Genomic DNA, 15,247 nt, shown 5'->3' with positions numbered 1-15,247 from the left:
CTAGAAAATTATTTCTAAAATTCAAATACAGATGGAACCTTTTGGCATTAAAAATACAGGCGACTGGGCTTCAACAGAGAGATTTTTACTCAGCACATCTTGCACAGGGCACTGGAGTCTGGATTGTTGACCAATCTGCCATGTTAACCTTTAATAATTCTTTGCAGATGGTGTATGGATTGTTCTTTGGAAACACTCTGGTGGAGTCATGTCATAATTGAAAAGAATGCAAGAACTTTTACATATTTATATGTAGATCTGAACATGTGTATTAAGGCCTTTTTATAAACCAAGATATTTATATTTTTTCAGAATTCCTAAAATAGAATTTCGTTTTTTGAATTGATAGTTTTAAAGTGTCTCAGTGATTTATACTTGTGCCAATTTTGCCCACATTTGTATATGTATGTTGAACATTTTGAGCTAAACTGGCCGGGTGAATAGGACCCAGCCTATTCAATGTATTGGGAGATTAAAAAAACTCTTTCCTTATTTTGTAATAATGGTGTCAGTAATCACTAGGAGTATAAATGAGTTTAACAGAAGTATTGAAAGTTTTTCCTTTCTTACATAAATCAGGCTCAGTCCACATGCTTTGCACACTTGAAGGAGTTAAACACACATTAACACTTACAGATACACACGCAAGCCTCTAGGTATGTCCCTGGTACGTTTCTACAGCCTGACATTTTAATGTTTCTTTTGACAGAAATCATCCTGTTGTGAGGTTTTAATGCAAAACATAGTTCCCTTCTTACTGTAGAGATGAGCAATGAGCAAGTGATTTATTCCACCCTGAGATTTCTTCGGTCTCCTTCAGAGTCACCAAATAGATTGAGGCCAGGTGGGACTCAAAGGCCTGGGAAAACTGATGACACAGGTAATATGTCTTAAGCATCTCTTACGGATTGCCAAACTTTGACATTTGAAAAAAGGTTCCTGCCTGTCCTTCAGGTTCTCAAATGGTAAAGGAAACCATAATGGTGTAGAGTAGCAGAACAAGTCTTTTTTTTTTTTTTTAATTGAGGGAATGGAGACATTAATGAATTGTTTTAAATTTGCAATGCTAATAAAATGTTTTTATTCAAAGTGGTCAAAAGGAATTTGTGAGGGCTTTAAAAAGTAAAGGACAGATTAGAGTCTCAAGAAAACATTGCATATCCCAGAGAAATAAAGGTCTTAGAGAATGTTTGAGAAATGAAAATATTTGTTAGAAACAGTGTTTTTGTTTAGACAAAAATTTTTTCGGTGTCTTAAATATTTACCAATCCTTTATTTTCCCCTTTTTATTTTAAAGGCTTTTTAAAAAAAGATTTTGTTTATTTATTTGTCAGAAAGAGAGAGAGAGAAAGCATAAGGAGGGGGAGCAGCAGGCAGAGGGAGAAGCAGGCTCCCCATTGAGCAAGGGGCCTGATGCAGAACTCGATCCCAGGATCCTGGGATCATGACTTGAGCTGAAAGCAGATGCTTAACTGACTGAGCCACTCAGGTGTCCCAATAATTACCAATCCTTAATTGGCAAAGAAGTTACAGAAATTTATTCAACAGGAGAGTTCACTTGTTGGTGTTGTCTTTAGTATTTATTTATTTAACAGAGAAAGAGAGAGCACACAAGCAGGGGGAGTGGCAGGAGGAGAGGGAGAAGCAGCAGACTTCCTGCTGAGTAGGGAGCCCACCTGGGGCTCCATTCTAGTACCCTGGGATCATGACCTGAGCAGAAGGCAGATGCTTAACCAACTGAGCCACCCAGGCACTGCTTCTGTTCTCTTTTCTGTTCCTGCTCTCTACCTTCAAATATTGTCACAAAGTGTAAATTGAGAATGACTTTTACTGTCTTAATTTAGTGACAGTCAGAGATAGAATTTTCAGACCCAGGACCTCAAAAGTACGAAGATAAATGTAATATTGTCTAGGGAAACATAGGATTGATGAAAAAGAAAGTTCAGTTGATTTCTAGAAATTCTTTTAAGGATGGACCCCAATCACATTTCCAGCCTCATAATATCCACTGTGGCTACCAATTCCTCAAGAATAATGACTGCTTTTTCCTTCCTCTTCATGGTTAGTTGAGATCCCAGGAAGGAGTATACCTGTCAGTGTGGATTCTTATAAATGTGTATTATGTCTATTGCCATCAGTGCTTTTTTCTTAAACTTGGTTGAAATTTTTCATTGACTTATAGTTGACACACAGTGTATGTGAGTTTCAGGTGTAGAGCATAGCGCTTGGACAACTCTATATGTTACACCACCTGTGCCATCTCTAGGGGAAGTGCTTTTAAAATCCTGGAGGACTGTTCTCGTGTGTAGGTTTTCTACAATGGGTGTATGGCATCAGAAATCTGAGACTTTAAAACTGTAATTACTAGGTTCCAAATATAAATCAATTTGTATGATAGATTTCTCTAAAATTTTTAGAGAAGATTGTCTCTTTATTTCAAATGGTATCCCAGGTTAAGGTTCGTAGTGGGCAAGGCTCTGCCCCTGATGATTATCTTTCTTTTTTATTTAAAGGGTTTTCAGTGCCCTGGCATCTCATTTCAGTGACTCTTGGGATCCTGTGTTTACTATTATTGGTGACAGTTGCCCTACTGGGGACAAAGAGTGAGTAATTAAAATACATGCTTCAAGTCTGAGTAACAGCAGTGACTGCTAGTTGCACAGACACTAACTGCGCTCCATTAACTGTTCCCTGGCCATCGTCAGGGAATGTCCCAGACATGTCACAGTGTCACTTTCATTTTACTCACCTATTCCGATGCCTCTGCAGTTTAATGAGCTGTCCTGTTCTGTACAATACATGGTAGCATTCCTTTGGATACAGGACCTAGTCATATCATGCCGTCTGAGCTTAATCATTGTGAATTTAGATACACATTCTTCGAGAAACAGTTGTTCAAAAGAAATTATGACTTTCTCTTGATTTTTTTTCCAAGCATGTAATGAAGATACAGTTTCGTAAAAATATTGATTTTATACATGAACATTAGATGATCTCAATTTCAACTTTTATCTTTTATTTGCATTTCTTGACATCTTTAGAGAAAATCACTACCATGTGGCACCCAGATAAATGTACATATTTATGTCTTCCTCTCTTCTCTCCTGTGGGTATTCCAGGTACTCCAATAACAATGATGCTGTTACTTCATGTTTCTTAGTGCAGCTTTTCATAATTAGAAGATGTGTTGCTAAGTGTTGACTGGTTTTTACTCTAGTACCTATTTAAAATTTTGTGCTGTTAAGAAACTGAACTGAATGGTAAGGTGTCACCATCATAATTTTATTCAGATATCTTATTGTATTTATTCTACGCGGAAGTTGCTAATAGCAGGAAGTCTGATGTTTCCATTTGTATGGTCAGTTTATTGAGGTGTTACTTTCTAAATGTCACATTAGCCATTTAAAGTAATGAAATGGCGCAAATAATGAATCATGGAACATTGCCTCAAACACTGGGGATGTACTGTATGGTAACTAATATAACAAAATAAAAATTATTAAAATAAATAAATAAATAAAATAAATATAAAAAGCAAGTGCTAAAAAAATAAAAAAAATAAAGTAATGAAATGGGTTGGTTGTCAAAGTGAGACTTTTTCTTTTGTCTTAAATTTTAACATTCAGGCATTGTGAGTACTTTTGTATTATATCTATGCTGTTAATTTTAGTTTTTCAGTATATTCAAGAAAACCATCAGCAGAAGGAAGAGATAGGAAACCTGACTCGAGAGCACCACATTTTGCAAAATGAGAGCTACTTAAAGGAGCGACTTTTGACAAATAAGACTTTAGAATATAACATTCTGAAAAATGAATCACTTCAGCAGAAAAAGGAACAGGATTTACTGTTTTCAGGTAGGACATATCAGAGAGAAAATGAAGGTATGACGGGCATCCTGCATGAATGATTGCATGATTTGCTGTTATTTCTTCCCCTTCCAGAAGCCTTGAGGCCGAATAGGCAGGCTTATGACGTGTGCTAGTGGTCTAGGTTACTACACAACTTTCCATTTGTACCTCTGAGATGTAACATGAGTGTTTGGGTTTGCCTGAGTCAAATGTGAGACTGAGACCCCGGGAGTCGTGTTGGGATTAATAGAGTTCTCTATCTCCCCAAACTCAGTGGCAGTTCCTGCACTGGTCCTGCTCCTAGAAGGTGAAATAGTATGTTGGCTTCCCTGAAAAGGTGAATCATTTTGGACCCGGGGGTAAATTAGACACTCCACTTTGTGGCTGACATAAAAAAATGGAGGCTATTAGTAAAACTGTACTTAGGCTAAATGGGCACGAGGCCTTTTATTTGGATGCTCTCGTAAAGGTAATTGTGGGTATGTTTCCATTCTGCCTTGACCTCAGGTATTTGGTCTATACACTCTCTGTAGTACTTCTGCCAGGTTTGCTGAGGTGTTGATGTTTGTATGACTCTGTGATAATACCCTTAAAACACCGAAGAGATAAGAATATTAAATCTCATACAATAAAATCTGTTATGCAAATGATGGAACAAATTGACCTGGTTAATCCATTAGTATTAAATATTTGTTTAGGATTTGGGGTTTGCAAAAAGATTTTCATACTTAATATCATTTAGATATGGTAGCAGGAATTTATCTTCTGTGTTATTAAAGAATCAATAGTATTTTAAAAAATTGGTGCATTATGAAATATATGAGGAAAAGAAAAAATTCCAAGGAATCATGTTTCTTTTATTTAGAAGGCATTCCAGAATCTTTTAAAAAATTTACTTTTCTTATTTAAAATACAGCGTTGTTTAGGTATTATGAATATGCAAAACATTGCACATATTTAATGTATGTAATTTGACAAGTTTGGACATAAGCAAATATCTGTAAAATCATCCACAATTAGAATAATAGACATATCCATTACCTTCAAAAGTTTTCCCATGTCTTTTGTTTTGGGGGAGGGTAGTGAAGAATACTTAATATGAAATCTACCCTTTTAACAGGTTTTTAAGTGCACAATTCAGTATCACTCATTTATGTAACATAAGAAATAGGCAGATCGGTAGGAGAAGAAAGGGAAGAATGGAGGGGGGTAAACAGAACGGGGAATGAACCATGAGAGACTATGGACCCTGGAAACAAACTGAGGGCTTCAGGAGAGGGGGGTGGGGGATTGGGATAGGCTGGTGATGGGTATTAAGGAGGGCATATATTGCATGGAGCACTGGGTTTTATACACAAACAATGAATCATGGAACACTACATCAAAAACTAATGATGTACTGGATGGTGACTAACATAACATAATAAAATATTATTATTAAAAAAAATTCAGTATTGTTAACCATAGGCAGTATGTTGTACAGCAGATGTGTAGAAGTTAGTCATCTTGCGTAACTGAAGGTACATCCCCATTGAACAAAGCTCATTTCCACCTCCCCCAGTCACTGGCAACCACCTTCCACTTTATGTTTCCCTGAGTTTGACTATTTTTTATGTCTCCTATAAGTGTAATCTCCCAGTATTTATCCTTCTGTGATTGGCTTATTTCACTTAGTATAATATCCCCAAGGTTAATCCATGCTGGTACATATGACAGGATTTCCTTCTTTTTAAGGAGGAATAGTATTCTATTGTAGGTATATACCACATTGTCTTGATCCATTCATCCATCGATGGATACTTGGGTTGTTTCCATATCTTGGCTGTTGTGAATAATGCTGCAGTGAGCATAAGAAATATATCTCTTGGCATTCCAGAATCTTGATGAACCTAATATTGTCATTATTGATAGCCATTAAGATTTTATTTAATTTTGGGGGGCTGATAAGTATATTGCTCTGTTTAACAGAATACCAGATAATGTTTCACTTTATACGTTGTAGGCAAACTCTGTGAAAACCGCCTGTCCTATCGTGGAATAAAGTATTATTATTTTATTCCTGAAAGTCAAAACTGGAATGGATGTAAACAGACTTGCCAAAGTTATAATTCATCTCTTTTGAAGATAAATGATGAAGATGAACTGGTATGGTGGACTGTTACATTCACTTTTATTTTCCTAACTATGTCTCATGCTTGGACCCAAGAGATTGAGGACAAGGGGAGGCCAGAAAGAGGGACCTTCAGTTATTCTCTGTGTTGTGTCTGTCGTGTGAGCAAAAATTGCGTAGGTAAGAAAGGTAAGGGTTCTGGAAAACTCTGCGTACTGATAGGCATATATGATCTTGCTACTTTCTAAGCCTTCACTATGTATTATTTATCATGATGACCATTATTATTTCCAAGATGGAAACCCCCTTGAAGATTCAGTTTGGGTCTTTGCATTTATTTCCTTTTCTAAGGTGTGTGCAGGAGAACAGCTCACTGAGCAGCATGCCTCTCCTTCGATGGAGCCCTTAACCTTTTGGTATTTGCAGCCTGGAAGCAGTGGTTATTTATCCTTGCAAGGTGGCACCTAAGAACCTGGAGGAACCTAATCCAGTGGGTGCTATTAGGAATCCAGGAGCCAGATTGCCTGCGATCAGGCAAATCCAGTTCTGCCACCTGTTACCTGGGTGACCTCGGGTGAATACTTGCCTTCTGGATCTCAGTTTTTCCATCTGCAGAAAGGAGATAGTAATGAGGAATATAAAAGTGATAACAGTTTTACAAATTAGCCTCATGGTGATTTTCATGGCAGCCATGGGTAACTTTTCTTGATCAATATTCTCATATATTGTATAGTGATGTCTGTCTTTCCAAAGGAATTGTGAAAAGGGAGAATGAAGTGACAACAATTTCAAAATTATCTTTTAAGTTTATTACTAGGAAAAACTATCCACACACAAAATGTTTTTGACAGGGAAATATTTTGAAAGATCAGCCTAAAACCTCTATGTATCCCTTAGGAAAGCAATACATTTATATCCAAATCTAATAGATGTGTTAAGTCACAACATAAAAGAATTTATGATATCAAGTCATAAAGTAATGTTTGTTTGTTGCGGTAAAGCTCACTTAATTTAAACCTATATTTTAAAATACATTCAGCCATTTAATCAGATGATATATAAAATGTCTCTTTGCTATATTTCATTTTTTGACCTAGTAAATATTTCCAAATACTGCCTTTTTTCCTTTCACCCCTTCCAACTACTAAACTTCCGCAAGCCTTTCTCTAATGAGGCTGAGCATTCTGGTGCACAACTTCCCACATATAGTTGTTAGTGTAATAAATTTACTGTGACGATTCCTTTTCTCATTTAGTAATAAGTGATGATCACTTTCCACACCATTAAATATTTTTTGTAGCATAATTTTGAGTAGTTTTGTAGTGACAGATATTATTTAACAAGGCCAATGTTAGATATTTAGATTTAAAATGTTTTCATGGTTTTTTTTAATGATTTTTTATTATATTATGTTAGTCACCATACAGTACATCCCCGGTTTCCGCTGTAAGGCTCCATGATTCATTAGTTGTGTATAACACCCAGTGCACCATGCAATACGTGCCCTCCTTACTACCCATCACTGGTCTATCCCATTCCCCCACCCCCATCCCCTCTGAGGCCCTCAGTTTGTTTCTCAGAGTCCATAGTCTCTCATGTTTCATTCCCCCTTCTGATTACCCCCCCTTTCTTTATGCCTTTCTTCCCCTACCGATCATCCTAGTTCTTATGTTCCATAGATGAGAGAAATCATATGATAGTTGTCTTTCTCTGCTTGACTTATTTCACTTAGCATTATCTCCTCCATGTTGCAGCAAATGTTGAGAACTCATTCTTTCTGATAGCCGAGTAATATTCCATTGTATATATGGACCACAACTTCTTAATCCAGTCATCTGTTGAAGGGCATCTTGGCTCCTTCCACGATTTAACTATTGTGGACATTGCTGCTATGAACATTGGGGTGCAATTGGCCCTTCTCTTCACTACGTCTGTATCTTTGGGGTAAACACCCAGTAGTGCAATGGCTGGATCATAGGGTAGCTCAATTTTTAACTTTTTAAGGGACCTCCACACTGTTTTCCAGAGTGGCTGTACCAACTTGCATTCCCACCAACAATGTAGGAGGGATCCTCTTTCTCCACATCCTCTCCAACAATTGTTGTTTCTTGCCTTGTCTATTTTTGTCATTCTAACTGGCGTAAGGTGGTATCTCAGTGTGGTTTTGATTTGAATTTCCTTGATGGCTAATGATTTTGAACATTTTTTCATGTGTCTGTTAGCCATTTGTATGTCTTCATTGGAAAATGTCTGTTCATATCTTCTGCCCATTTTTTGATTTGTTTATTTGTTTCTCGTGTATTGAGTTTGAGAAGTTCTTTGTAGATCTTGGATACCAGTCTTTTATCTGTAGTGTCATTTGCAATTATCTTCTCCCATTCCGTGGGCTGCCTCTTAGTTTTTTTTATTGTCTCCTTGGCTGTGCAGAAGCTTTTTATCTTGATGAAGTCCCATAAGTTCATTTTATCTTTTGTTTCTCTTGCCTTTGGGGATGTGTCATGAAAAAGTTTGCTGTGGCCAATGTCATAGAGGTTGCTGCCTATGCTCTCCTCTAGGATTTTGATGGATTCCTGTCTCACATCGAGGTCTTTCATCCATTTGGAGTTTATTTTTGTTTTCATGTTTTAAATAATCCATGAATGTGCAAGGCATTTTTAACATTAGTGCATAATCTTTGAGGAAAAACTTACTTTGGACAATAAAAGCATGAGGATGGAGGGGAGGGAGGGTTTTCTAGGAAGTAGAGATGAAGGATGGTGTGGTGCGTATGTAGCAGAGTAGTGTCCAAAGAAACAGCTGGGACCTTCACCTTCCTGCTGTTCATTCATCTAACAGGTGTGGCTTGTCACATATCTTTTGTTTCCTTACAGGCCTTCATTCAGCCTCAAACTTGTAGGAATAACTACTGGATTGGGTTATCATATGATGATAGAGAACAAAAATGGAAATGGATTGACACTGGCCCACCTTTCGGGATGTAAGTCTCTGGAATGCAGTCAAGCTCCAACATTGATTGGTGTTGGGGTTGGGAGGACTGTGTCTAGAAAGAATCTTCTCTTATGTCATATGGTTTTCACACAGACGTCATTGGTAAGAATAAGTAGAATGATGAAGAAGACGTTTTAGGGAGTATAATTAAAAAGGAAGAGAAATGTCATACAGATTATGAACAAAATTTGATGCGAAGCACATGCCCGTAAGTATGCATTATGAGGTACACCAAATAAACCCAAATCATAAAGTGATATGAAGGGATTGGACCATCCTGACTGAGCTATGGTATCCCTCCCACAATCACAAGTTAAGTATTAGGAGGATCCCCAAGTTCATTTGAAACTTCTTTATAGGTGGTCCCTGACTGACAACGGTTTGAGTTACAATTTCTCTACTTCACAATGGTGTGGAAGCAATTTGCATTCAGTAGAAACTGTACTTTGGATTTTTAATTTGATCTTTCCCTGGGCTGGTGTTGTGCAGTGTGATCTTCTGCTGTGACTCTGGGTGGTGGCAGCTGGAGCTCCCAGTGAGACACGTGATCACAAGGGTCAACAACCCAGTACACTTGCAACCATCCTCTACCCATATGACCATTCTGGTTTTCACTTTCGGTATAGTATTCAGTAAATCTCATGAATGCTCAACATGTTGTTATAAGATGGGCTTTGTGTTAGATGATTTTGTCTAAGTGTGCTGATCCTATTTAAGGTCCACTAGGCTAAACTAGTAGGGTGGGCGTATTTCATGCATTGTTGACTTATGGTATTTTCAATTTGTGTTGGGTTTATTAGGACATAACACCATCAAACAATCTGTATATTATTAGTTTATATTATTTATAAATACAAATATAAGTGAGTATATACACACACGCATACATACATATGCCTTCACTGTAGGCATTTTTGGGTTTGTTGTTTGTTTCTTTGTTTGTTTAACTAATCTCTACACCCAATGTGGGGCTCGAACTCATGACCTTGAGATAAGAGTCACATGCTCTTCCAACTGAGCCATCCGGCATCCCCATAGTTTTATTTTGAAGTGCAGTATTTTGTGAACTCTTGGGTTTCCATTTAGTTATAATCTTCTGTTAAAGTGTTCAATGGTGTTTTTAAAAAATCTTAACTTTTATCCTTTTTTTCTAGGAATTCTGGTTTAAGTTTTAAAATCTTGCTAGTTACAATTTCAAGCTGTCTTTTATTTATTAAAAGATATCAAACATCCTTTTATATTTGGTATCTGATAATTCTAATATTTGAAGTTTTATGAGTCTACTCTATAGTTTCTGCTGGCCTGTGTTGATTTTCTTGGTAGTGTATAGTGATTTTTTTTCTTTTTGAGCTGCTGTGGAGATTATTTGAGGACTGAGATGAAGGTGGCTACAAACTTAGAAGAGATGTCATGCAGGAAATTACCTTGTTGCCTGTGAGTACACATCCAGGCAAACGCCTTAGAGGCACAGAACAGAAACGTTCACGGGCCAACCGAAGATGCTCAAATTGTATAGTTAATTAAAGCAACTTGGACCAAGTAGCCCGATGCAAGGGGAAAGAAATGGGATAGCTTGCTACCGTGAGATGGGATAGGATCAGTTATCACACTCAGGATAAGGTGCAGGTGGGTGAAAGGATCACCGGAATCCTGGGTTACATAGTCTTCAGATGGCCTGACTCTTCTGCATCCCCTTTCCTGATAGTGGTGTGGTTTCTAGGGCATCAGCTGAGTTTTGAGTAAGGGGGCCCAACAAACAGAAGGCTCTATGGCCAGCATACACAGTTTCTCTAGTGGGGAGATGCAGGAGTGTGTAAGCCCGGGACAGCTGCAGCTTTTCAGTGAACCTGAGGAGCAGCTATGGATTTTATTTGTGTTTGTTAGAGGGTCAGTATGAGTGTCAGCCAGTAGGAGGTGAATTTAAGACCTCATGGATGTAAGTGTCTATGTGCATGATTTGTATTTTGAGTGAGACATGTAGTGCTACTTGGTCCTTTCTTCCTTTCCTATGTTGGGCATGCTGTATTTACAGTATCTATACCTGACACGTCTCCAAGGTTACTGACTTCCTCATCTGTACATATTGAACACATCTCATGCTCTCTGCCCATGCCTCCCAAACTACTTAGTTTCATTTTCTTTCTTTCCTTCTTTCTTTCTTTCTTTCTTTCTTTCTTTCTTTCTTTCTTTCTTTCTTTCTTTCTCTTTCTTTTTCTGTAGGAGATTTGGATATTCAAATAATGCAGCAAATACAAATTGCATGAGGGATAGTTGGTAATTTTGGATTCCTAGGTGGGATTATTCATTTTCTCTTCTGCTTAAGTCCAAGGTTCAAGACTGCTGCAGGGTAGTTTACATTGAAGATACATCTTTAGCGTCTCAACTCTTTGTAGGTTGTCTTCCATATAGAAACTGCAGTGGAATTCATATTTAATCTACTGTATCAATTAAGGGGAAAAAAAGACTTCAGTCCTTCACTTACTCTTCTGGGTTCCCACCTTTACTTAACCTCAACCGGAGCATGAATTTGCTTCTTGCCAGCTCATAAATTTATTCAAGAAGGTTTTAATTTTTTTAAGGTTTTATTTATGAGATACAGCAAGAGCGAGAGCGAGAGAGAGAGAAGCAGGCTCTCCACTGAGCAGGGAACCTGACTTGGGGCTCGATCCCAGGACCCTGGGATCATGACCTGAGCTGAAGGCAGACACTTAACTGACTGAGTCACCCAGACATCCCTAAACAGTTGGCCATGTGTGTTTTCTATTCACAGTAACTATACATTCATGAGTTCTTCTGGAAGAGGACAATGTACATTTTTAAGTGCAACAAGAACAACACCTACTGAGTGCTCTAACACCTACAGTTGTATCTGTGAGGGGAGAATTGATGATGTTGTCTCTGCCCACTTCAATAGTTACAAGAACAAAAGGTGAAATGGAACCTCTCATTGCTTGTTTGTTTGTTCCTGTGATAATTTGTGAATATTTACACTATTGTTTTTTCTAGTAGGACTGAGTTTACGGTGGAAACAGAGATGAGTGGGAAAAGGAAGGGAAATGTTCTTTTGGACAGTGATTTAAGAGATCAGATGTCATCTGTCTTCTTGAGGAAGAGTGCCTGCCTTTGTTTTGGAGAGCAGTTTCCCCTCTCTTTAATGGCCCTGAGAATTTCCCTTTCTTTTTCCCTGAACCACCCAAACAACCAATTAGACAACTCTGATAGCCTGGTCTTTTCCTTATTAATAGCCTGGGTCTTCTTAAGAATAGGATAAGTTGGATAAATCATTTCAATAGCCTCCAGGTTTGAGAGATGGCACAATTAAGAACTAAAAAATAGTTATTTTTCCTCCCCTCCCCCATCTAGATAATCACCTCTCATTAAAATGGTTTTACTTTGCTATAACTTCATACTTCCTCAATAGTTGAAACAATAGTATATAAAAACTCCTCTATAACCCTTGCACATCATTACCATTTGTTAATATTTTGTTCCTTCTGTGTTACAGTTCTCCTCTCTCCTTCTCCCCTACTCCCTTACTGTTCCGTTTGATAATAAATGAAGGACCTTATGTCGCTTCTAAATATTTTATAAGAACAAGTACTTTGCCTTGTATAACCATGGTAATATTATCAAAATTAGGAAATTTAGCATTGATAAAGTACTGTGATTTCATCTATAACCCATATTCAGATTTTGTCAACTGTCCTGATAATGTCATTATAGATATTTTTCTGCAAGTGCAGGATCATGTGACCCATTTAGTTTTGATGTCACTTTAGTCTCTTTTAATCTCGGAGAATTCCTCAGGTTTCTTTGTCTTTTCAACATTGACATTTTATTTTACTTTATAAGATGTTATTTATTTATTTATTTATTTATTTATTTATTTATTTATTTATAGAAAGTGTGAGCGGTGGGAGGGGCAGAGGGAGGGAATCTCAAACAGACTCTATGCTGAGTGCGGAATCCGACCCCGGGCTCCATCGCAGGACTCTGAGCTGAAATCAAGAGTTGGTCACTTAATGGACTGAGCCACCCAGGCGCCCCTTGACCTTGACATTTAAAAAATCAACTTTATTTATTCTTTCATGTAATAAATGCACTCTTTTTTTTAAAAAAGATTTTATTTATTTATTTGGCAGAGAGAGAGACAGCCAGCCAGAGAGGGAACACAAGCAGGGGGAGTGGGAGAGGAAGAAGCAGGCTCCCACCAGAGAAGGGAGCCAGATGGATGCAGGTCTTGACCCCAGGACTCCGGGATCACGCCCTAAGCCGATCGCAGATGCCTAACGACTGAGCCACCCAGGTGCCCCAAAGTGCACCCATTTAAGTTGAGGTCAATGGGTTTTTAGCAAATGTATATTTCTTAAACACCTTCAGGTCAAGATACAGAACATTTCTATTGCCTGCAAAAGCTCCTTTCTTCCCCCTCACTACCCACCTGGTCTCAGACAACCAGTGGTACACTTTCCGTCACTATGAATTAGTTTTGCCTCTTCTAGAATTTCATAATCATGTACTCTTTTGTATCTGACTTCTTTTGCTCAGCATGTTTTTGATGTTAATCCATGTTCTTTCATGTATCAGTAGTTCATTCCTTTGTTGCTGGTGGTGTCCCATTGCACTGATATACCACAATTGGTTCATTCACCTGTGGACATTTGGTGTCTTTCCTCTTTTTGGCTATTATGAGAAAACCTGTCATGAATACTTCTGTGCAAGTTTCTGTGTGGACAGGTGTTTTCATTTCTTTCTGTTTGTTAAATACCTAGGAATTTGATCGAGTCCTAAGGTAAGTGCATGTTTAATTTGATAAGAAGCTTCTAGTTTGTTTTCCAGTGTGGTTGCAACATTTTGCATTCCTGGTAGCAACATATGAGAGTTTCAGTTTCTCCATATCATTGCCAGTACTTGATATTGTCCATGGCTTGAAACTTAGCCATTATGATAAGTGTGTAATGGTATCTCATTGTTTCTTTGGTTTGCATTTTCCTGAAAAGTAATAACATTGAGCATCTTCTCATGTGTTTATTGGCTATTTGTGTATCTTCTTTTGAGATGTGTCTGTTCCATTTTTTCCCATTGAAGTATCTGTTCAAACTTTTATAATTTTTATTTTATATTATTTTTTTAAGATTTTTTTTTTCTTTGACAGAAAGAGCAAGAAAGCACAAGCAGGGCGAGCAGCAGAAGCAGGCTCTGCACTGAGCAGAGAATCCAACACAGGGCTTGATCCCAGGATCCCCAGGACCCCAGGATCCTGACCTGATCTGAGGGCAGATGCTTAACCAACTGAGCCACCCAGGCACCCCTGTTCAATTTCTTTTTAAACTGGGTTTGTCTGTATTCTTATGGAGTTGTAAGTGTTCTCAAATAAATAAATAAATAAATAAATAAAATCTTTAAAAAATATATAGAAAGGTTTACTTCTTCCTTTCCTGCCTTTTTCTCTCTTTTTTTATTCTACTGCTTAGGACCTCTGGTACAATGTTGAAGAGAGTGGTGATAGGAGTCATCCTTATCTTGTTTCCCATGTTACAAAAAAAAAGGTATTTAGTTTTTCATGCTTCTATGTGAGGTCTGCTGCAGGTTTTTGGAGATCCTCTTTTCCATGTTGAGGAAATTCCCTTCTATTCCTGTTGATTAAGACTTTTACCATGAATGGAAATTGAATTTTGTTATATAAATTTTCTGTATCTTTTGAGTCATTTATAGAGATATTCTCTTATATTTGTAATATGATAGATGGTATTATGGTTTTTCGATGTTAAAGGAAACTTGTGCTTCTTGGGTAATTGCCATGTGGTCATGTTGTATTTATTATCATTTTTTATATATTGGTAGATTTGCTTGGGTAATATTTTGTTAAAAATTGTGTACCAATATTCATGATGGATGTTGGTCTGTCATTTTATTTATTTATTTATTTATTTATTTATTTATTTATTTAAAAGATTTATTTATGTAAGAGAGAGAGCACATGTGAGCCAGGGGAGGGGCAGCGAGAGAGGATAATGGACAGAAGCAGACCCCCTGCTGAGCCATCAACCCAAGTCACAGCTCCATCTCATGACCCTGAGATCATGTCCTGAGCTGAAATCACGATTGGACACTTAACCAACTGAGCCACCCAGGTTCCCCTAATTTGTTTAAATGTCTTTTTCTCTTTATAGTATTGGAGAAATACTGGCCTTATGTTTTCATTTGGGATGTTTCTGAATAGCCATCTATTTTGTGGGGTGGCACTTGAATTTTATTCCTTAAACGTTTGCTCAAATGTACTAGAGAAATAACCTGTG

The 15,247-nt window shown here is 37.6% G+C and overlaps 1 protein-coding gene across 1 annotated transcript; it reads left to right on the top strand.

Moving 5' to 3' along the window:
• The first annotated feature begins 337 nt into the window (after positions 1 to 337).
• LOC113258080 (killer cell lectin-like receptor 3) lies at positions 338 to 14,358 on the top strand. The gene is made up of 8 exons (XM_048216725.2): positions 338 to 880; positions 2,514 to 2,603; positions 3,671 to 3,856; positions 5,853 to 5,995; positions 8,831 to 8,937; positions 11,719 to 11,877; positions 13,091 to 13,254; positions 14,104 to 14,358. The coding sequence occupies exons 1-7, from the start codon at positions 766 to 768 to the stop codon at positions 13,236 to 13,238; spliced, it is 948 nt and encodes a 315-aa protein (XP_048072682.1). The 5' UTR covers positions 338 to 765; the 3' UTR covers positions 13,239 to 13,254; positions 14,104 to 14,358.
• The last annotated feature ends 889 nt before the right edge of the window (positions 14,359 to 15,247 follow it).

The sequence above is a fragment of the Ursus arctos genome, unplaced genomic scaffold, assembly GCF_023065955.2.
Source record: "Ursus arctos isolate Adak ecotype North America unplaced genomic scaffold, UrsArc2.0 scaffold_26, whole genome shotgun sequence".
NCBI classification, from domain to species: domain Eukaryota; kingdom Metazoa; phylum Chordata; class Mammalia; order Carnivora; family Ursidae; genus Ursus; species Ursus arctos.
This window is presented reverse-complemented; position numbering and strand designations above follow the sequence as displayed.

Coding starts and splice junctions, on each gene's coding strand:
- LOC113258080 (XM_048216725.2), top strand. CDS start 766: ATGAGCAATGAGCAAGTGATTTATTCCACCCTGAGATTTCTTCGGTCT. Junction 881..2,513: donor TGGGAAAACTGATGACACAG/GTAATATGTCTT, acceptor TTTTATTTAAAG/GGTTTTCAGTGCCCTGGCAT. Junction 11,878..13,090: donor AATAGTTACAAGAACAAAAG/GTGAAATGGAAC, acceptor TTTATTTGGCAG/AGAGAGAGACAGCCAGCCAG.